The sequence below is a fragment of the Pempheris klunzingeri genome, chromosome 5 (assembly GCF_042242105.1).
Source record: "Pempheris klunzingeri isolate RE-2024b chromosome 5, fPemKlu1.hap1, whole genome shotgun sequence".
Classification (NCBI taxonomy): domain Eukaryota; kingdom Metazoa; phylum Chordata; class Actinopteri; order Acropomatiformes; family Pempheridae; genus Pempheris; species Pempheris klunzingeri.
In genome coordinates, this window is record NC_092016.1 from 27972501 (window position 1) to 27995040 (window position 22540).

Genomic DNA, 22540 nt, shown 5'->3' on the forward strand with positions numbered 1-22540 from the left:
CACCAAGAAGGCAGCGGTGGAGGAGGAGGGTGATGAAGGAGGGGAGCAGGAAGAAGATGGAGGAGGACAGGACATCATGGACCTGCTGCCCAGAACAGATATCAGGTAACCAAACACTGACTGTGTAGGACACAGCCTCTCAGTCTACCTGGCTGAATAAAATGAAATATAAACAGCCCCATTAAATGTGAATTTATCTTTTCTTTTTTTCCTAGACACTTTCAGACTTTTAGGATTTAACCATATATGAGAACAAGGTCTCTGTGGATCACTTTTTTTGACTATGAAATGTCTTACATTTTGAGACAGGATTTAACGTCATGTTCTAATAAATGAGTGAGAGGCAGAGAGCGTTGAATAAGGGGTATTCCCATTGTGTCAGAAGTGCAGTCTGGCCTTAGGTTGCACACATGACATCAAAACACCCCAACCGGATCCATTTCTCCAAGTGTATGCTTTAGTCGATATGAAAAAAATATTTAGCAGATGTGATGGTTAGCACTGTTGCCTCACAGCGAGAAGGTTCCAGGTTTGAATCTGCTGTGGCTTGAACCTTGAACATGTAGATTAGGTTAGTGATTCTAAATTGCCCATTGGTGTGAATGGTTGGTCTGTGTGTCATCCCAGTGATCATCCCCCAAATTATAATAAGTAATTGATGTTTCAGCTGACGGTGAGGGTAAACCGTATAGCTAATGGAATAACAGGAGTAAAAAGTACTGTGCTGTACTTGCTGTAGCATAAGACACATATAATGTATTGTAGGCTTTCAAGCCATTTGAAAATAAGAAATTAGTTATGAAGTGAAAACATGAAGCAAATGCTTCACACATCTAAAACAGAACCTCACATAACAGTGGATCACAGTTAATTGTATTTAGAATTTTAACACTTGATAAAATTGTCTTTTTGATCCAATATTGGAAAAATGTCTAACTATCATGAATAGTCTTCAATTTTCTTTGAGGCCTTTTTAAAATCATTAAATTTTAATTTAAAACGCACCCTTTCTGCTTCAGCTTTCTAATATTATTTCACTCAAGATACCACAATACTTATTTTATGTACATATGACTCAGGAACACCATTTCACAGAGTCGATGTAAGAGCGAGCCAGATCAACTAAATTTCTTCCAACTGGAGTAAGAAACAAGGACATGGCATTTTTGATACCACTGTTTTCTCCTCTTCCTAATTTGTTGTCTCTCTCTTCTTCCTGTTTTTAAGTGACAAGATCACATCTGATTTGGTGTCTAAAATTGAGGATAAAAACTGGAAGATCAGGAAGGAGGGGCTAGATGAGACTGCAGCCATCATCTCAGAGGCTAAGTTCATCACAGCCAATATTGGAGAGCTGCCTTTGGCCCTCAAAGGACGACTCGGTGATTCGAACAAGATCCTGGTTAGTAAGAGAGCACGCCTTTCCCAGTAGACAAGTCAAATTGTATTTTGGCCCGAAATCAGAGGAAACACACACTCAGAGGGGTTCATCTGAGGAAAAAAGCGCTTCTGTCATATTTGCTGAAAGTTACCAGTTGCTGCTTTTATTGAATGAATCGTCCCATAGAGAAGTTAGCTTTGCACAAAGATCATAAAGAATATAAAAAATCAACATATTTTCATTCATTTTATTTGTTTTTTACTTTCCATTTTCACATGCAGTTACTTTGAGCTCCCACTTCAGTCCACAAGAACTAGATGAAACCTTGTACTGACATTTCTGTGAACATATCCAAGCCATGTTTGGAAAAGGGCTCACTCCTGCACTAAATCTCTGAACAATAAAGTAACTGGCTGCTTGTATGTCTTTTTTTCTTTCTGACATTGAAATGGACATGATCTGTCAATTGTGGAGATGTGATGTCATATTGCTGTGATATCAAAAAGTAGTATTATGTGCAACAGTTAAAAAAAATCAATGCTCTGAATTGGCCAGTCAAAATACTTGATCCAGTTTTACTATAGTGAAGGATTTAAGATCTAATTTTCACAATAATAGGACATTCAAACGTGACTACAATATTCTGTTCATTCACAATTGGCCTTCCGATTGATGGATGACCCACTCTAAGTCAGCACGTTGAAGTCTCCTTGGGCAAGGTGTGTGTGTGTGTGTGTGTCTAGAAATGCAGACCATTAACAATGTTTGTGATCTTCAGGTCCAACAGACCCTGACTATCCTGCAGCAGCTGGCTACAGCTATGGGACCTGGACTCAAGCAGCACGTTAAAGCAATTGGAATCCCTGTTATCACCGTACTGGGAGACAGCAAGGTACCAAGAATGTAACTCACATCAGAAACACATCACACAGTAGCAATGTGCCTGTATTTACATTTTACTAAAGACTTCTTTTTTTTTTTTTAAACAAGGGCCATTAACAGTAGAAAGGAGGCCATTAAAGAGACAGGTGCTGAAACTTTTAGAGGGTAGAGGGCACAGAATGAAAAATACTGAAATCTAAACTACTGTAACATGCATTTTGAAAATGGACTATATATGATGAAGAAAGTGAATTAATCCAAGAGGCATGATAAGATTGGTGATGATGTTTCTCCATTCCTCTGCAGGCTAATGTAAGGACAGCAGCCATGGCCACTGTGCAGGCCTGGGTAGAGCAGACTGGGATGAAGGAGTGGCTGGAAGGAGAAGACCTGTCGGAGGAACTGAAGAGAGAGAATCCCTTCCTCCGACAGGAGGTATTCACAGATAGACATTGATAGACATGTTTAAGGAGGAAAGGCCTTTATTCTGTTTGTTCATAACAGAGAAATTCCATCAGCTAAAGTGAAATGTCAGGTGTACGTATTCCTCAGTGAAATGGTACACACGATGCAGATCAGAGATGCATGCTTTGTCCTAAAACTCTCTTAATCACCTAGGTGCTAGGCTGGTTAGCAGAGAAGCTGCCCACCCAGAGGACTGTACCAGGGGATTTGATGCTGTGTGTTCCTCAGCTTTACACATGTCTTGAGGACAGAAATGGAGATGTCAGGAAGAAAGCCCAGGACGCCCTGCCCGCCTTCATGATGCACCTAGGCTACGACAAGATGAACAAAGCTACAGGGAAACTCAAAGTACTGATCTGATACACTGAGCTAAAACAAATAACTGAAGCCATTTTAATAGCTATGAATCATTGTCTGGGGTCAGGCACTGCAAATGTCTCGTCTGTAATAATTGATATTTCTGTCATCTCCCTGCAGCCTGCTTCGAAAGATCAGGTAGTGGCCATGTTGGAAAAGGCCAGGGCAGTGATGCCAGCTAAACCTGCTCCTCCTGCCAGAAGTGGAGGGGGAAAGTGCTCTGCAGAGCAGAACAGAGCTGTTTCAGGTTTGTATGGCATGTTTGTATGGACTTTGTGGGTAACAACCCACATATGTAGGATGGGAGGATGTGGATCTGATGTTTGATCGCAGAATGTTTTGTTTTCTTCCTTTTTTGTGTGGCAGCAAACGGTTTGACCTATACATTTTCTCTGTAGCCTCCACGGCCTCACCAGCGAACGATGACTGTGACGGTAAACAGGAAGTTAAAAAGGGCAGAGGAGGAGTGGCTGCTAAGAAGGTATGTCTGTCTGCTCCTGTGTGCACACTGAAACACAAACTGACATGAGATGGTCCAGATACATTTTCATATTTTCTTGCCTTTTGACTGAACAGCCATTAGAAGATTTATTAGGCAGCACAAAGTGGATTTGGGTGTAGGGTATAATCAGACTGGATTATGCTGCCTATTCATTTCAATGAGGAACGGAGAGGTGTATTCAGTTTTGGAGTCTTCTGAATTCTGAAGTTTTCTGGGTCCAGTCTGACCACACTAATGGTGTGTTTTTTATTTTCTATTTTTAGACGCTTAAGAGAGCCTGTGTAAATATTCTCGTATCCACCATTTGTACCTCAGTTTTTGTCAGTCCTGTTGGTGGTTGTGCATGAGGCACATAGGTTTCCTTTTTTGCCTATGCACACCATTTGGTTTTCAATACATTATGAACATTATGTGATTATTTTGTTTGCCTTTGTTTTTTTCTACTCACCCAGCCTCCCTCCCCTCCTGAGGAACCTGCCCCCCCCCCTCCCTCGAAGGACAAGGATAGTAATGCTAATAAAAAGCCCCTCAGCAAAGGGAAGGCTGCTTCTGGCAGTCAACAGGTAGATGTGTAGCAGGGGTCCTCATGATGAAACTCGGGCCTGAATGTCCAGGCTGCTACTTATTAAAATGAGCTGTAAGCTCTCTAGAGTACATGAGCAGCTGACATGGGCAGAGTTTCTCAATGGACACTTGTTGGCCTGGCAGATGTTAATGTTCAGGTTCTCTTTGCCTTGGTCTTGGCTCAGTCTAATCCTGTGTCTCTCTAATCACTAATACTGCCACTGAATATACTAGTTAATCAAATTCTCATGGATGCACAGTTTTTAGGTGAACTGAAATCAACGGACATCTGTTAAGATTTTAACATGTAACAACGTGCCCAGATGAATGTTCAGTATGTGCATGCTTACAGAGCGCAAGCAGAGGTCACATTCCACTTTCAGGTGTCAGGTCACACCGCTGCATGAATGTGTGCTTCTGAGTGTCAATGTGTTTTACAGTTTAGAATAATATTGCATCAGTGTTTCCACACTCTGTTCTTTCTTTTCAGCATAACACCCCTTTTTCTCCTATTTCTTCTCTTAACGGCTTTCATCTACACAGACCTACTATGTCATCCAAATTGCATAAAAAGTCCATGAGAAAACATGATAACATGCAATTGTAAGAACATATCCATGGCTAGAGCATATTGGTTCACTTACTATTCCTCACATTGTGACATTGCGTTCCTTCTCAGGGTGCAGCTGGAAAGAAGCCTGCAGCAAAAAACCTGAAGGATGAAGAAGATAAGTCTGGGCCAATCTTCACCCTCATTCCCAACGCTAAGGAACAGAGGATCAAGGAAGAGAAGCAACTGAAGGTACCTGACTGGCAGAGGAAAAACATGACCCCAATGGCTCAGAGCAGCAGTAGCTCCATACAGTATATGTGAGAGGTTACTAACTAAAGGAATACTAAAAGAAACTTTGAATAGTTCACAGTGACTGTCGACAGTTTTTTGCTTTTAAATGATCAGCCTTACTGGCTAGTTTCTTATTTATTATGATTTTCAAATGTTCGAATATTCATTACATTAAACAAAATCGAATAGTTGGCACAACTATCATCTTGTTTTTAAGAAGTATATTTTCCTCAGTTTTTACCGGTGTCTGGTAGTATGCCCGTTGGGAGCAGTAGATTGATATGGGGTGTATAATCTTCTAATAGTTCACTATTCGAATAATCTTCGAATAGTTCGTTGTGACCATCAAATAGTATATTTGCTTGAAATTCGCATCCCTGTTTATTAGTATTAGGTCCAGTCAACTATAACACAGTCTAAGTAAATATTCTTTATGCACATTTCCCCAAACCTTTGCCTGATTTCTTTGGACATGCCCATGTTTGTGTTCAAGAGGTTTGACAAGCCTGATTGTCATGTTATTTAGAGGTCAAAGGTTCAGCTCAGTGAAGTTTTCTGTTTAACCACCACAATGGGTACAAATAATGCCTGCATTGTGTGTGTAGTTAAAGAACACAATATACTGTAGTGTAGTGTAGGTCAGTTTTAGCAGCTAAACGCATTAGACTTGATCACATTGCCCACAATCCTAACTTGATCCAATGCTTTTACTTGTTCTGTATTTCTCCTTAAGAGTATCTGTTTGTACAATGCTGCAAATGCTCTCAGCTCCTGTGCTGAATCTTAGCAAAGTAGAGAGTCTTAAATAACCAATCCATCCATGATCTCCTCACCATATCTAAGGCTGAGCCCGGACACCTTACAGAGGACTCATTTTGGCCACTAGTATCCGTGATCTCGTTGTTTCTGTCATTACACAGAGCCCATGACCATAGGTAAGAGTTGGAACGTAGATCGACTGGTAAATCAAGAGCTTCGCCTTCTGGCTCAGCTCCCACTCTCTTACTCGTGAACAAGATCTAGAGATACTTAAAGTCCCCCACTTGGGGCAGCAACTCGCTCCCAACCCACCGTTTTCCGGCAGAAAACCATTGCCTCAGACTTAGAGGTGCTGACCCTCATCCCGATTGCTTCACACTCTGCTGCAAACGGCCCCAGCGCATGCTGAAGGTCACGGTCTGAGGAAGCCAACAGAACCACATCATCTGCAAAAAGCATAGATGCATTTCTGAGGTCTCAAAGCCGGACGCTCTCCTCACCTCGGCTACGCCTTGAGATCCTGTCCATGGAAAATCAAGAATAGGATTGGTGATAAGGGACAGCCTTGGCAGAATCCAACACCCACTGAGAACGTGCTTTGTGCCGAGAATGCGAACACAGCTTTGATTTATACAGGGACCGAATAGCTCGTTGCAAAGAACCTGCAGTACCCCCCCACAGGCTTTGTCAAGATGACCGTGTCGGTCCAAGTCTACAAAACACAAGTAGACTGGATCAGCGAACCTTGCCACTGAGGAGCTTAACTACCTCAGAGACCACTGCCAGGGATATGGACGAGGCTTTCCCCAAGTCTTCAGACTCCGCCTCCTCTACAGAGGACGTGTTGATCGGGTTCAGGAGTTACTCAAAGTGCTCTTTCCACCACACAACGATATCCCCAGTCTGGGTCAGCAGTTCTGCTCCCTGGCTGAACACAAGCCTGAGCCAAGCCCCACTTTCCCGACCCCGAACGGCTTGCCAGAACTTCCTTGAGGCCACCCAAAAGTCCTTCTCCATAGCCTCCCTGAACTCCACCCACACCCGGGTTTTTGTCTTAGTGACACGACCACAAAGTCCATCATAGATGTTGGGCGTCTATAGCCCCCGACAACACAGCTCCCAGGTTCACAGGGACGCACAAATTCCCCCAGCACGATAAGGTGGCGATTCATTGAAAATTCATTCATGGAAAAATGTTTATCATAATTGTAGCCAATGTTTTGATGGGAAAATAAAAACATCGAGTGTTTTGTCTGGTTTGATCAAATGCTTTTGACTACAGTTTAACTCAATATTTTTATGTTAGATTTTGAAGTGGAACTTCATCACTCCTCGAGATGAATATGTGGAGCAGCTGAAAACCCAGATGTCCACCTGCTTTGCTAAGTGGTTGCAGGATGAGCTCTATCACTTCGACTTCCAGAGACACGTGAAGGCCATAGGAGTCATGATTGAGGTAGCTGTTTCTCTTCCTTATAGAAGGAGGTTGCATATTATGAGTGGGCTCTAGGAATTACAAGGAGTTTTAGTAATAAAGTATCAATGTGTGTTTGTGTTTGGTAGAGGTTGGAGAGTGAGAGCGAAGCCACCATCAGCTGTCTGGACCTGATTCTGAAGTGGTTTACTCTGCGGTTCTTTGACACGAACACCACAGTCCTGATGAAGGTGCTGGAGTATCTAAAGCTATTGTTTGCCATGCTGAACAGACAGAACTATCACCTGACTGAGTATGAGGCCAACTCCTTCATCCCGTACCTCATACTTAAGGTGAGCATATATCACACTCACACAGGTCGCTGATTGAGGGCCTGGACAGCTCCTCCTTTCCAAATTGCTCCTTGTGATCAGGCCAGCACTCTTGGACTGTATTCTCTCTCTAATTTAACAACCACTCGTTTACCACTTACCCTGCGTGGTAGCTTGCTGCTATCTGTGTGCGAGTACATGAGTGAATGAGGCGTGGAAACGTAAAGCACTTTGGATGAAATGCTATGAAAATATAGCACTTTTTTTGCTTGTTTTTTTTCTCTCCTGTTCAGGTTGGAGAGTCTAAAGATGTGGTTCGCAAAGATGTTCGGACCATACTAACCATGCTGTGTAAGGTTTACCCTGCATCCAAGGTCTTCCCTTTCCTCATGGATGGAACTAAGTCTAAAAACTCCAAGCAGAGAGCCGGTAGGATTCTCTACAGCAATTTGTCATTTTGGCTAAAGCTGTATCAATATCTGACCAAACCTGTTCTGTTCATTAAACGCCTCCTTGATGGCTATTACTACTATTGGAAGAAAATGTTTTGAAAGAAGTATTCTAACAACATTGTTGCTAAGGTTTGCTTTCTGTCCTCAGAATGTCTGGAGGAGTTGGGTTGTTTGATAGAGGGCTATGGGATGAATGTATGCCAACCAACTCCAGCTAAGTCTCTGAAGGAGATTGCCATTCACATAGGTGACAGAGACACATCTGTTCGCAATGCTGCCCTGAACACTGTGGTGGCTGTCTACAACGTCTGTGGCGATCAAGTCTACAAACTAATAGGGAATGTAAGATAGAGATGAAACCGTTATCATATTTTGCAGTGTGTCATAAGATTCAACCCTAAAACCTACTCTTGTCTGTACAATTTTACATTGTTCTTTCCCCCATCCTTTCCAGTTGTCAGAGAAAGACATGAGCATGCTGGAGGAGAGAATCAAGCGTTCAGCCAAGAAGACTCCTGTAGCTCCAGCCAAGCAGAGTGCAACAGAGAGATCTCAGAGAGAGCACCCAACTAATCCTAACGCCACCTTCCTCCGCAAGCCTGCCCAGGAAGACCCCAACAAACTCAAGTAGGTCACCTCTGACTCAAGGCTGTGGGCTATGTTAACCATAGCTGGGTAAAAACCAGTAAGGAGGCCAGTAATACTTGCTGTCCACAAATTTTATAACATTTAGGTAAAAACGTTCAGTGCATGGGCTACCTGTTATTGGCAGTTACAGTCTAAATGGATGTAAATTATAATACTAAATGCCTAAATATCTTGATACAGTACCACAGCAAAAACCTAAAACATCATGAAATGCAGTCAAAATATATCAGATGATAAAACACGGAACTTAAATTCTTTATTTTGGATGGATTCATTTATTCTAATAAATCTTTATTTATATAGCGCCAATTCATACGTTTTGTGTCAAGATGCTTTTCATAAAGAGCAGGTCTAGACCAAACTCTTTAATTAAGAGAGACCCAACGATTCAAGAATTCAAAGTTAAGGATTCAAGAATCCCTACATGAGCAATCATCAGGTATTGGGCAACAGTGGCAAGGAAAAACTCTTTGTCTGCATTAGCCTACCTTGATATTTCACTTCTCAGTTTAATAGCCTATGTAAATTCTAAACTATTGAGAGCTGAAGCTCAAGTCTAGGATTATTAGGCTGCACATTAAGGGCCAAATTTGCAGTTAGTAGCACTTGAACTACACACTTATTGAACATGAAAATGTAAATTGCATGAAGTGGTGTTGGTTTTTCATACATTTGACAAATGTTACAGTATGTTTTTGACAAATTGGTTCACATGATACTGATTATTGGATTTTGGAAATAATTTGAGGGCAGCACAGTGGTGCGGTGGTTAGCACTGTTGACTCACAGCAAGAAGGTTCCAGCTTTCTGTGTGGAGTTTGCATGTTCTCCCCGTGCTTGCGTTGGTTTTTCTTTGGGTACTCCGGCTTCCTCCCACAGTCCAAAGACATGCAGGTTAGGTTAATTGGTGACTCTAAATGACCCGTAGGTGTGAGTGGTCGTCTGCCCATGTGTGTTGGCCCTGTGGTTGGGCTGGTTGCCAGCCAAAGCCTCCCCACTGGCAAAGCGCTATGTGCAAGGGATTTGCACACTGAGGCCCCCTTCTGGGTGTCTCATGCCTTAATGGGACCTCTAAACAGTGCTGGATGGCCTAGTGGGTCTGCCTTTTGAGCGTTTTGGACCAGGTAGACCTGGAGGTCCTGTTTCTGAAGACAACACTCCTGGTATAAGCTAAGAGAGCAAGGGAATTGTGTGCTTTGTCTTGGCATTGTTCATGCATGTCAGTAAGAGATTGTTGGGGGTTCCTTCCAACCCTTCCTACCAGCTACCTCTTCATTCAGGTCAAGGGTCATTCGGCTGAGTGCTGTCTTTCCCCCACTTCATACCAACGGGGACAAGGAGCACACTTCACACCATCTGTTATGTGGAGTATATGGTGGGTATCAGGAAGACCCGTTGTTGGTCTGCCACAGCTGTCAGCCTCTGTATTCCCAGTAACTCAGTCACTGGATTTATGACGCAATCCACAAGAGTTATGAGACGGTGGACCATGTTACCCCAGTGGGCCTGATGGCTCACTCCACTGGGGTCAATGTATCATCAATGGCACTGTGCAGGGGTTACTTGGGAAGACATCAGTCTGGCTGCCTCCTGGTCGTCCTCTTTAACCTTTGTGCATTCATATCACAGGGACATGATTGCCAGTTCTGCGTCTCATTCAGTGCTTGGCACTGTTTTGGGCGACCTTGTGTGGTGCAAATGGAGGTGTTGTTTGAGTTACGTCCAGCCTTACTGACATGGATGCAGTTTGATGCAAGACCCTTAGATGGCCGATGCTGGACTGCTGTTTCTTGTTGCAGTTGGGTTCAAGCCAATGCCAGTTTGGACACAGCTGGGAATACATTTCATCTTTGTTGCCTTTGCCTTGGTTTTAACCAGTTGCGAAGCCTGTTACAGAACTGGCATTGCATCCAATGAACTACTATTTCCGTTTTGTATATGCTCCACCCTCTGAGTTTGTGCATTGTCCCAATTGCTGTTGCTGGGTTTCAAGGGAGACAAGCAATGCATGCATCAGTGTTTTTTATAAGGGACAAATGCTGCATGCATATTACACTCCCGATTGGAGGGATGTGTACATATTCATTGTCTTGGGTAGTGAGCAGAGCCACGTAGGGGATAAACCAATAGTTACATGAATGTAACTCCAGTTCTTCACTATGAGCTTCAACATGAAGTCAAAATCAAACGGACTGAACACAAATGACTCAATACACCTCGTTGGTGGAGGTCTGCTCCGTTTGCCTGCTTGGGTTTAAAACCTCTTTCACAGACTGGTGTCCCTAATAGTGCCATATTTTGCTGCGTGCGTCTGCTTTGTCAGTAACCCAGGGACGGTCTGCTAGAGCCCTTTCAGCCACATCTCTCGGTCTGTCGCCATGAAAGCTGCAGCAAGCCATATGAGAGGTGGAAACGCCTGCTTTGCCTGCGCGCACACACACACACAGCCCTGCTGTTGCTGAAACACCTCTTAGTAAAATTATTCTTAGGATGATACTGTTTGAATAAGAAAATGGAGATAGTACTGTTTTTAGCAGTAAGGTATTTCAATATCAACACAACTCTACACTTTTTCACGTTTTATTTTTAACATTCAATCACAGTGGATATAATTAGGATGTTAGTCATCAATACGAAAAGACAAAATAATCTCCATATACATTGCCCCCAGATTTTGTAACAAATAGAGGCAGTCTGATGGATTTAATTGTCTAAAGTGAGTTGCTCTTCTGACTGCTATGTATGCTATGGTCAAGGATTCAAAAAACCAACAGATTCAATTATGGGTTTAACTTTTATAATAAAACTCGTAAGAGATCAAGCATCCTACATATAAAGCAGTATCAATCTAATTGTTCAAATAAGGATGACCAGGTTACATGAAATGGTACTAACTAGGTAGAAGAAGTTTATAAGTGGTGTGAAACAAGGATATCTAAAATGCTGGTTTTCTGTCACCATTTATGCCATTGGCATAGATTTGATTGTCACTGTGCCACACTACAAACTTTCCAGCCAACACCAGTCCGATAAAGAAAATAACTTAATCCACGGTCTTTTCATTTCAAAAGACCTGATTTTCCCCACCACACTAAACCAACTTCTGTTCTACAAAAACCGCTTGTCCCATGATGTTGGCCTGTAAATTACACTCATTTGAATAATTCCTTCACAGGCAGAAGACTAGCATGCTTAAAAATGAATGCAGTCAACATTTATTTTATATCTTTTCGTCAAATGTGAAATGTCTTGAACATATTAAAGCCTCTGTTTCATAAGCACGTTATCCGTTCCATCGACCAGCCATCTCTTCAATTTGTCACTTCCATGACAGACTTCTACATCCTTGGTACTGTTCACTGACTCATGTCAAACATCTTTTGACTGTTTGTGTTCTGCTTACAACTAATCTGTCCTTCTCTTGTCCATTTTTATTTTGTCATTGCATGCTGGGTTGCTCTCTCTGATACTTGTTTTGTTTCACAGGAAAATTAGCACATAAAATTCTTTACACTCTCTGTGAAACTTTGTGTGTGTCTTTAGCTGGCTGGTGGGCCAGCTTCCTCTCCTCTTCCTCTCTTAACCCTTCATTTTTCTTCCTGTGGTGTTTTTTTTTTTTTTTTTTTTCTTTTCCTTTTCTCTGTTCTGCTTGCCTTCCGTTCTGGAGCAGAACAATGTATCGCACATATAGGATGTGAGTACCTCCTTCCTCCTCCTCTTTTTCATATCTGAATGCAAAGGAATACTCATCATTCATAAAACTGAACAGAAAAGTTTGCTGTGACATTTGGGTTTTAGTTCTTTAGTTCTTCACATGGTAGGGAATGAGGGTATTCCCCACTATCACATGGTAGGTAAAGCACCAGACTAATGTTCACCAGACTAATGTTCAAAATGTCCTGTCACTTTTAAATATGCTTCATAAGGACTGTAAGTTATGACATCATTAATGAGCTTTTCAATCCTTTCAATCAAATATTCATATAAATCATGAAATAGCAGATGTAGTTGGTCACTTTGCACCCACCTGGATCCATACTGAGGCAAGTCAGAAAAATATGGGAATCAAGCCTCATGCCAAATGCCTTTTTATCTAAATCGGTGGTCATCTTAATATGTATGTGTGATCAAAAAGTGGAAAAATATGAAAACTTTGTTAATTTCAGCACACTTAGTGCTGGTGAGAAGTTTCATTGGTAACACCACTGCCAAATATTTCTATTGCATTCGTTACTGTGATTCTCTTTGATTAGCCACAACAGAGAGACATAGTTGGTGCAGGACCAAAACATTGGCCATGACTTGCTACGTTAACATTAGCTAGTTAACCCGCTGGCTAGCTCTAACCATCCACTTGCAAAGCTTGCAACAATGTCTTGCGTGGTAAAGGCAATTGTAGTCAACAACCTTCTCCAATGATACAGGAATGGGCCGTCTGAAATTCCCCTCCCCAATCAGGTGTATGTGATTGATGGTCTCAAAGTTGTGTTCATCTTCTTGAGATTTGTTTGGCCAGTCGTTAAATGACAAGATTACACAGAAGTAACAATTGTGAGTGACTGTAGTCTGTTAAGATTTTTTTTTTTTTTTTTAAATCATTTATGTGACTAAGCACTTGATTTTTTTTTTTTTTTATTCCTGTTTTCAAGATTGTCGTCACCCCCCCTTTTGAAAGGTTACAAACGCTAAATGTTGGTTTTAGGTCAGTGTTGATTACCTCCAGTCCTGATCAGTCCAAATGTAATTTTGACATGTTAAGGCTGAGCACACGCTTAATAGTAGTTTAACCCGTCTTCTCATCTAAATGTTTGACTGTTTGCAAGATGTTCTAAACTTGTTTAAATTGGAAAATGTTAGAAGCATGAAGAATTCTTTTTTTTTTTTAAGTTTTTTTTTTTTTTTTTTGTAATAAGAGGATGACTGCGTAGAGGTCAAACCATTTTATACTTTTTATTGAACGTCTTGCACCACATACATTCACATTAGACTGAAGACCATCGGATACATCGACATACACTCAGATTCTCATCCTACATTAAAAAAAACAAGCAAAAGCTTGTCATTCAGGACTGGAGTTAAAAGGCACTGATCGATCGTACACTGGACTAAATACACTGTCCTGTCCAATCCCTTCCTCTCTCTGTCCATCCAGCCAAGCCCGCCAGAATGCCCAGCTCGGCGAGTCCTCCCACCCATCCATTCCCAAGGAGTTCCAGTTAGACCTGGATATGATTGAGATGGACCAGAGCAGAGTGTGTGAGCTGCCAGACCTTGTCCAACACAAGCTGGACGAACTGTTGGAGCCAATCATGATCCCTGAACCCAAGTAAACAGACACTGAAGCACATACACAGTTCAGATAGAATGTAAAACACGGGAACTAATATTTTCTTTGAACATTGCTCGTCTGCTTTTTTGTTCAAAGGATGCGTTCTGTCTCTCCACACTTTGATGACCTCCATAACAGCACAGCCTCCACCATCAACTTTGTCATCTCTCAGGTGGCTAGTGGTGACATTAACACCAGCATACAGGCACTGGCACAGGTATCACACGCAGACACACACACACACACACACAGATTGGCGTAGTTTAGCGCATTTTAGTTTGATTGTTCCTGCAAATGATACAACAAAAGCATTGTTCACCTGAATTATAATGCAACCTGTTATCACTTATCACTGCAGCACTTGCTCACTGAGAGACATGATGTCTCTGACTTTATGGAAACATGAAGGTTGTGTCTGACGCTGACAAAGGGATGTTTTAAAGCTTTGATTTGCATTTACTGCCTGCTCTAGTGGGGTATTACGGTACTATGAGTTCTTTAAGATATGATGGAGCCTGAACATTAAGAACCTTGTAGGTGAGGAGAAGGATTTTAAACTCTATTCTAGATTTTACTGGAAGCCAATGAAGAGAAGCCAGTATTGGAGAAACTTGATCTCTTCTCTTAGTTCTCATCAGAACACGAGCAGCAGCGTTCTGGACCAGCTGGAGAGTCTTTAAGGACTTATTGGGGCAGCCTGATAATAAGGAGTTACAATAGTCCAACCTAGACGTGAGAAATGCATGGACTAACAGATGCCATTTTCTATGTCTATGAAAGGTCTCAGAGGGACAGAATTGAACAGGCACCAACACACTGCTTCACTGGTTCCCACCAGTAAAGTAAATTGAATTTGTCAGGACTCGTCCTTAAACCTAACGCAATGCTCCAAATGGTTTGTTACATAGAACCAGAAAGAAAGTTGTCAGTAGAAACTGTCTGTAAAGGGACAGGCATGTTCAAATATTTGGCAAGTGACTGGATGAATTATCTGTCTAGTGCACACTAACTTCAACCAACCATATATAATAACATGGCTAAAACTCTTGCTGTCAAGAGAAGTGTTCTTTGTTCCCAGGTCCCCAGGACTAGGTCTGGGAAACACCAAGTGATTGTAACACAATAGAAACAATGAGCTCAAATGAACTCTTTTTAAAAAAAAAACAAACAAACAAACAAAAAAAAAAAAAACGGGTGGCTTGTAGTTATGAATTTAGAGAGTTATCACCAATGTCCCATTGTTTTCACATTGCCCTGAGCAATTGTTATTAAAAAATATCAATTGTTGCTTTAAAGTTGTGTTTGTTCCCACAGATCGACGAAGTGTTGCGGCAGGAGGACAAAGCAGAAGTCATGTCAGGACACATCGATCAATTCCTTATCGCTACCTTCATGCAGCTGAGACTCATTTACAGCACACACATGGCTGACGACCGGCTGGACAAAAGGGACATCATCAAACTGTATAGCTGCATCATAGGAAACATGCTGTCTGTGAGTCACTGTCTGTTGCTACATATACATGTACATATGCTAACATAACATGTTGGTAACAATCAACCTCACCAATGTAGTTACTAAGACCCTGAGGTGGACAGGGAGGATGTGGAGACAGTAATGTCTTTGTGGCACTTTCTGTCAGTTGTTCTCCATGGAGTCCCTGGCCAGAGAAGCATCTATGGGGGTGCTGAAGGACCTCATGCATGGTCTGATAACACTGATGCTGGATGGCAGAGTGGAGGACATAGAGGATGGACAGCAACTTATCAGATCAGTCAACCTGTTGGTAATTAGAGTTCTGGAGAAGTCAGACCAGACCAACATGATCAGGTTAGTATGAATAAATTAGATTTTACTCAGGATAGTAGCACATTTTGCACTGTTTAGTTGAAATGATCACCCGTACTATCATTGTATATGCCAACAAGCGGCTATTTGATTGTGTACAAAATATAATTTTGTGTAAAGTTCCACTTTGATGTAAGAAATGGTTGTTAAATGCAAAATAACACCGTTTTTGGCTTTATTTTGAATTACATAGTGTTTAGTCTCCATTACATAATGTGTGACTTTTAGTTGAATTCACTCAATGATAAAAAGAGCACAGTAAACCGTTTGGACAGGCCACCACAAAGAGAACCAATAATTCTAGAAAAAACTAAATCTATCTAAACTATTTAGAATCTTCCCTTCCTGCCTCTCTGCAGTGCTCTGCTGGTTCTGCTTCAGGACAGTTTAATCACAACAGCTGGCCCCCCCATGTTTTCTGAACTGGTCATGAAGGTAAGTGTCACAGCACCGTGACACATCCTACATCATGCTAGTACTGACCCTATACTGACTGTCCTGTATATGTGTGTGTTTAGTGTCTGTGGAGGATGATCCGCTTTCTCCCAGAGACCATTGACAACATCAACCTGGATCGGATCTTACTAGATGTCCACAACTTCATGAAGGTTTTCCCCAAAGAGAAACTCAAGCAGCTCAAAAGTGATGTCCCACACAGGACCCTCAAGACTCTCTTACACACACTCTGCAAGCTCACCGGGGCCAAGGTAACACACGCACAACTCAATCATATTCTGACCAGCATTTTAAATTCTGTGGTTCAAATACATTAACACTCAATAAGTAAAATAGCAGAACAATGACCCAGGACTCACTGCATAAATGTACTGAAACAGATCCTGGACCACCTATCAATGATAGAGAATCGTAATGAATCAGAACTGGAGGCTCATCTGAGGCGGGTGGTCAAACACTCTGGAAACCTGTCAGGACTCAAGAGCGACCATGGTAATGAGAAGACTGGTCTGCGCACGGTGAGCAGCACGAACCAAATCCACAACATCCACTGCGGTGGCCATTTATGTTTTTGTCAAGAGCTTTCACAAATTCAGTAGCTCTTGTATCAAAATTAAGTTTGTTGTGTTATTGCTAACAGAATTAGTTATTTTATTGCAGGAGGATCGGATGTCAAAGGCAAAAGTCAGTGACATTCTGTCTGAAATCTTTAAGAAGATCGGCTCCAAGGAAAACACTAAAGAGGTCAGCTCAGCTCGGTTCTTCAAATCATTCTTGCTGTACAATTTTTTTTTTTTTTAAATTTCAGACAGAAAACAAAAACTTTATTATAATTAAAAAAAGCCATGTTTCAACAATGTGTAATCTTCTTCTCAGGGTTTGACCGAGTTGTACGAGTACAAACAGAAGTACTCGGATGCAGATCTGGAGCCCTTCCTCAAGAACACGTCCCAGTTCTTCCAGAGCTACGTGGAGCGAGGCCTTCGCATGATCGAGTCCGAGAGAGAGGGCAAGGCTCGCATTCAGACCTCAGCAGGTACAGCTGGAGCCTGTTGCTGTGTGCGTTTGTCAGAATGAAGTCAGGAGTGTATAGTAACGCTGGTGTGTGCATTTCTGCAGTGATTCCTCAGCATGGTGTTGACGCCAGTCTGAGCAGCAACCATGAAGAGCTTAAACCAGCAGTTTACTATGAGAGACTCAAGATCCTCAGACAGAGACAAGGCCTGGAAAACACCTCAAGGGTTCGTTTACTCATATATATATATATATATATATATATATATATATATATATATATCTATATATATATATATATATATCTATATATATATATATATATATCTATATATATATATATATATCTATATATATATATATATCTATATATATATATATATATATATATATATATATATATATATATATATATATATCTATATATATCTATATATATATATATATATATCTATATATATATATATATATATATATATATATATATATATATATATATATATCACACTCTGCTATTATTGCTGTCACTTCATCCTCACATCAATGTAATGCAAAAGACTTAAGTGTTACTTTTTCTTTTTTCTGTTTCTGTTTTTTTGTATTTGTGTATCCACCCACCTCAAATGTGGTCTTGTTCTCATTAGAGCCTGTTTGATTCATTTCCGTGGCTGATTTTAGCTCATCACTGATAACATTATTGTTGATTATTAAGGATTTACCAATCCAACTTCTCCAACTCTAACTCAAATACCAAACTAAGTACTGATCTGAGCTGTCTGTGTGGAACTGATGAAGACATGTGTAAGCTGACCTAACTACAGACCATATCTTAACGAGATGTGAAGATACTCATATACAAATGCGCTTTAAGCTTGTGAAATCTTTTAAACATTACCAAGAAGGTTGACAGTTACTGCTGTTACAGACGGACTAGACCAACTCTACTGAGCTACTGTGAACTGTCCTCTGTGTTCACATGTGTGTTCATTTTTATCTTAAATTCAAAATTGGTCTCAAATGTAGCCTTGCATTCGGCGTTGTATGCTTGTTATAGTAGAACAATTATTATTAATTTCAACTTATATGATTAACATTGTATGTGGTTTCACCACATACAATGACAGCTGTCCTGGGTAACTTAACATTTACCATCTAGTTAGTCATCATTACTTCAGTTTAATACTTCAATTTAGGCTTTTAATATTTGCCCAATTGAAACATTTACTGTGTACATGATGAAAGCTGACATCTCTTCACCTTCTTTCTCTCTCCACCTGCAGCAAGGTGTTGGAGGAAGCGAGGATGAGCTCCAGCAGCGTCCTCCCATGTCTTCCCTGTTGTCCTCAAAGCCATCCGTGGCCTCCTCCACTGACATGCTCCACAGTAAGCTGTCTCAGTTAAAGGAGTCCAGAGAGCTGTACCAACAGGAACATAACGCACACTCCCATTCCCCAACGCATGGACATACCCGCTCCGCTTCACCGGCTGCCAACCTGGACGACCTGAAGAAACGCCTGGAGAGAATAAAGAGCAACCGGCAGTAAGGAGCACCACGTGACCACCTCACCTCATCCACAAAGCCTGTGGAGTTCATTTGGTAGAAAATACATCCTCCTCTTTTAACTCGCTTTGCGTTTATATTTACGTTCCAGTAGATGGAAATCTAAAGCATTTTGACACTAAAGTCCATGCCATTCTGTATCAACAAACCAGGCAGCAACAGACAAATGCACCCTTAAGTTCGAACGTGACTCTACCCACTGTGCCTGTAAGCTATTTGAAATCAAATGCACCCTAATCTGATTGTAGTTGACTATATTCATATTGAACTAAGGCTGTGACTGGGATTTTTAGCCTCTACATATACACTGCAGAAACCATCTGTGTTTAGCTACTATTCAAACGTATCACAAAGATGTCCTGTTTAGGCATCAAATCATTTGGATTTAGCTTTTCTGCCCTGACAGTTGACACTGTGAGTCGAGGAGTGAGTGAATGATGTTGTGTACAGGGTCACATAGTCAGCGTTTGTTCTCTGTACAATTTCATCTTAATGAACACAAACTCCACCCCCCTCCATTCTCCTGTGTACAGTTGTCACTGTATTATAAATAATAATGAAATGGTGAACTTACTCATCTCCTGCCCGTTTTAGTATCACAGCCTAAGACGTTTGTATATATTTAAGAGTTGTTAACCCCTTGTCTGTTCTGAAGCTCTTAATGTGGTTGTATTTCTGCCTGAGTTACCATGATGTACCACGCCACTGCTGATGTGTTTGGATGGAGAAGCACTACTGTAAAGAGCTGAAGTCAGCGTGTTACTGCCCCCGTGTGGGCCAACACTGTCATGTTATCAGTTTGTAGTTTTAAGTCCTTTCATCTGGAGTCCTGTTTGATCTGGGGAAATCTAGTGATTTGGAATAATTGAAGAAACATTCATATTTACTATGTTTACTTAGGCAAAGGAAATATTCCACATTGGCCTCTCTTTAGTCACTGGGCTCTTTTTAAAATGGGGCTTGAAGCGCTGCCACGTACTCCATCAAAGTCCACAAAGTGTCTGATTTCTGTCCATTTCAGACACTCATTTACTCAGTGAAACTGACAAGGCCCTAAAACCCACAGTCGTATGCTGATGTTGAAGGAAGTTCTTCGAGGTCTCTGGTCAGGGTTACGGATGGAATCTTTTCAGACTTGCTGTGAAAGTGATTTGTGGCCTTTTGAGTAAATGCTTGTGGAAAGTCAGTGGTTTTCAAGCGTCTCAGTTTAAGAAGGCCAAACGTTTTCATCATTTTCCTCCAGCCAAACTCAAAATGATCAACTGTAGTTTGTTTGGGATTAAATCCTGCAGACTGAAAATGGCACAGGGTCAGAAACTCCTGTTTTATTCTGAAGAAGGGTGCAATTTAGTGCAACCTGCCATTTTTCAGCCAATCAGGACTGAGAATGTGTCTCCTAACAGCGAGATGAAGTGCTTCATTAAGGAAGCCTAGACCAAGCAGAGTGGTATACAGGTGTGTTTCAGTTGTGTGCTGGATTGTACGGTGGGTTGACATTTGGTTGTAAATACTGTATGTACTGTCCTGCATTAACACCCCCCTTCAGTTATTTAACAGCAGCCACACTGTTGTGTTTGTAAGCTTAAAGAGCATGGCATGAAGTCAGTGATTTTATTTCCTTATGTAAATAAAGTTTGCATCAATAAATATGTTAATGAGGTCATTGTCTTTCTGATGAAGACTGATTGTGAAGATGAGGGTGATGTCAGTCATCTGTTCTGTAGCCGAATATTGTGTAAAGAAAAACGAATAACATTTTTTTGTTTTTTTTGTATTTAATGAAAACGTCAGTACTAGTCTTACATTCTTGCTCTTCAGCTTTCCTTGTATAATCCATAGTGGAAAATGGCAAATAAAGTCTTGTTGTTTTTTTTTTAACAATCCATCTTTGATTTGCTCACAATTATTTCATTGAATCAACAGTTGCATCTTATGTATTTGTCATGTGTATTTTACTGTAGTTTGGTGGTTGTTGCTGTTAAATTGGCTGTAGTTTAGAACTGATCCAGCAAAACGGCATGCAGCTGTAAATTCATTCTTCTCAGAATATTTATCAGTTTTTATTTCTCTAGTGCCAGATCATAACAAATGTTATCTCAAGACACTTTACATCTAGAGCAATTCTTTAAGAGAGACTCAGTGACTCAAGATTAAGGATTCTGGAATCCCCAAAACGGCCCTTTAACAGGATGAAAACTCCGACAGAACCAGGCGTCTTTATTTATATATCACCCATTCATAACTAACGACAAGACACTTTCCATAAAAGAGCAGGTCCAGACCAAACTCTTCAAGAGAAACCCAATGATTCAAGAATCCCCACTTGACCAAGCATCAGGTGACAATGGCAAAGAGAAACTCCCCTTTAACTGGAAGGAAAGAGGTGGGCAGCATTCTGTCAGGGTCTGTGTTGGCTGTGGGTGGGACAGAGAGAGTAACTATAATAGTATGGGAGGCGAACTGCTACCACGAGCCACAAGATCCTACAACTCTCCCAACAGACCCAGGGTCATGTTGGCAGAGGTAGGAAGAGATTCACAGCAACAACTTTTGAATTCTTGAATCATTGGGTCTCTCTCTTAATGAAGGAGTTCGGTCTAGACCTGCTCTTCATTGAAAGCGTCCTGAGATAGCACTTGTTATGAATTGGCACTATATAAATAAAGATTGAGTGGGATTGAACAGCAATAATAATAGCAACAGTATACTGATGATAAGAGAAATTAATAGAATGGAAAATAATGGATACTTGGATCGATAATCGTAGAAACAGTGGGAGTCGTGCAAGCCCACGGTGGTAGCAATTCATGGGAGTCTAATAACCACCGTCGGGCGTACCGCCATCACAATCCACAGGCCCGTCTGAGGATGTACTTCCTGCACCAGCCCAGGAGGTTCCACCTGCTGATCCAGTTCCACTCTGCAGTCATCCACTTTGTTCTCTGTACTTCCATCACTGTCTGGTTTGGATCGGCCCCCCAGCAGGACGGGAACAGACTGCAACGGACTGTCAGGACTGCAGAGAAAATAATCTGTGCAACCCTCCATCCAGGGTTTATATGCACCCAGAGTCCGGATCACTTCAGACCATCACAACCTGTTCCAACTCCCACTCCCAGTCCCACTGCACGGCAAAACAACCAGACACAAAAACACTTCTATCCACAGACCACTGCACTATTGAACGTGTAAATCTACTATACTGTATACACCCATATGCTACCTAGCTCATGTATATAATTATAATCATTGCACTACTGGCTTCTTCACACTGTTTGTCATATTCAGCTTCGTTGTTCCTGTCTCCCTGTTGCCAGTTTTTTGTGAAATGAGACCAAGATAAATGATTTCAGAACGTTTTCCACCTTTAATGTGACCTATAACCTGTACAACTTTTAGGGGGAGAAAGTAAAAATAAAAAACTAAACTAATGTGGTTGCATAAGTGTGCACAGCCTCTTATAACTGGGGATGTGGCTGTGTTCAGAATGAACCAATCACATTCAGAATCATGTTAATAGGACTCAGTACACACCTGCCATCATTTAAAGTGCCTCTGATTAACCCCAAATACAGTTCAGCTCTTCTAGTAGCTTTTTCTCACATTTTCTTAGTTGTATCTTACAGCAAAAGCCACGGTGTTCAAAGGTATCAGTCAGGAGAAGGTTACAAAAGACTTTCCAAGGCATTAGATATACCATGGAACACAGTGAAGACAGTCATCATCAAGTGG

The 22540-nt window shown here is 41.3% G+C and overlaps 1 protein-coding gene across 1 annotated transcript in view; it reads left to right on the forward strand.

Annotated features, from left to right (window-relative positions):
* Positions 1–20117, forward strand: part of ckap5 (cytoskeleton associated protein 5) — a 41055-nt gene extending 20938 nt beyond the window's left edge. The window contains exons 20-44 of the mRNA XM_070830806.1: positions 1–105; positions 1228–1402; positions 2160–2273; positions 2570–2698; positions 2882–3076; positions 3206–3332; positions 3484–3566; positions 4040–4150; positions 4831–4953; positions 7061–7210; positions 7318–7521; positions 7794–7929; positions 8101–8294; positions 8407–8579; positions 13753–13926; positions 14026–14146; positions 15244–15423; positions 15572–15759; positions 16137–16212; positions 16296–16484; positions 16614–16751; positions 16894–16977; positions 17110–17269; positions 17353–17474; positions 18528–20117. The exon at positions 1–105 is cut by the window's left edge and continues 35 nt beyond it. Coding sequence (XP_070686907.1) covers positions 1–105; positions 1228–1402; positions 2160–2273; positions 2570–2698; positions 2882–3076; positions 3206–3332; positions 3484–3566; positions 4040–4150; positions 4831–4953; positions 7061–7210; positions 7318–7521; positions 7794–7929; positions 8101–8294; positions 8407–8579; positions 13753–13926; positions 14026–14146; positions 15244–15423; positions 15572–15759; positions 16137–16212; positions 16296–16484; positions 16614–16751; positions 16894–16977; positions 17110–17269; positions 17353–17474; positions 18528–18791 — 3715 coding nt within the window. The 3' untranslated portion in view covers positions 18792–20117. The remainder of the gene's footprint in view (positions 106–1227; positions 1403–2159; positions 2274–2569; positions 2699–2881; positions 3077–3205; positions 3333–3483; positions 3567–4039; positions 4151–4830; positions 4954–7060; positions 7211–7317; positions 7522–7793; positions 7930–8100; positions 8295–8406; positions 8580–13752; positions 13927–14025; positions 14147–15243; positions 15424–15571; positions 15760–16136; positions 16213–16295; positions 16485–16613; positions 16752–16893; positions 16978–17109; positions 17270–17352; positions 17475–18527) is intronic.
* Positions 20118–22540: the final 2423 nt, after the last annotated feature.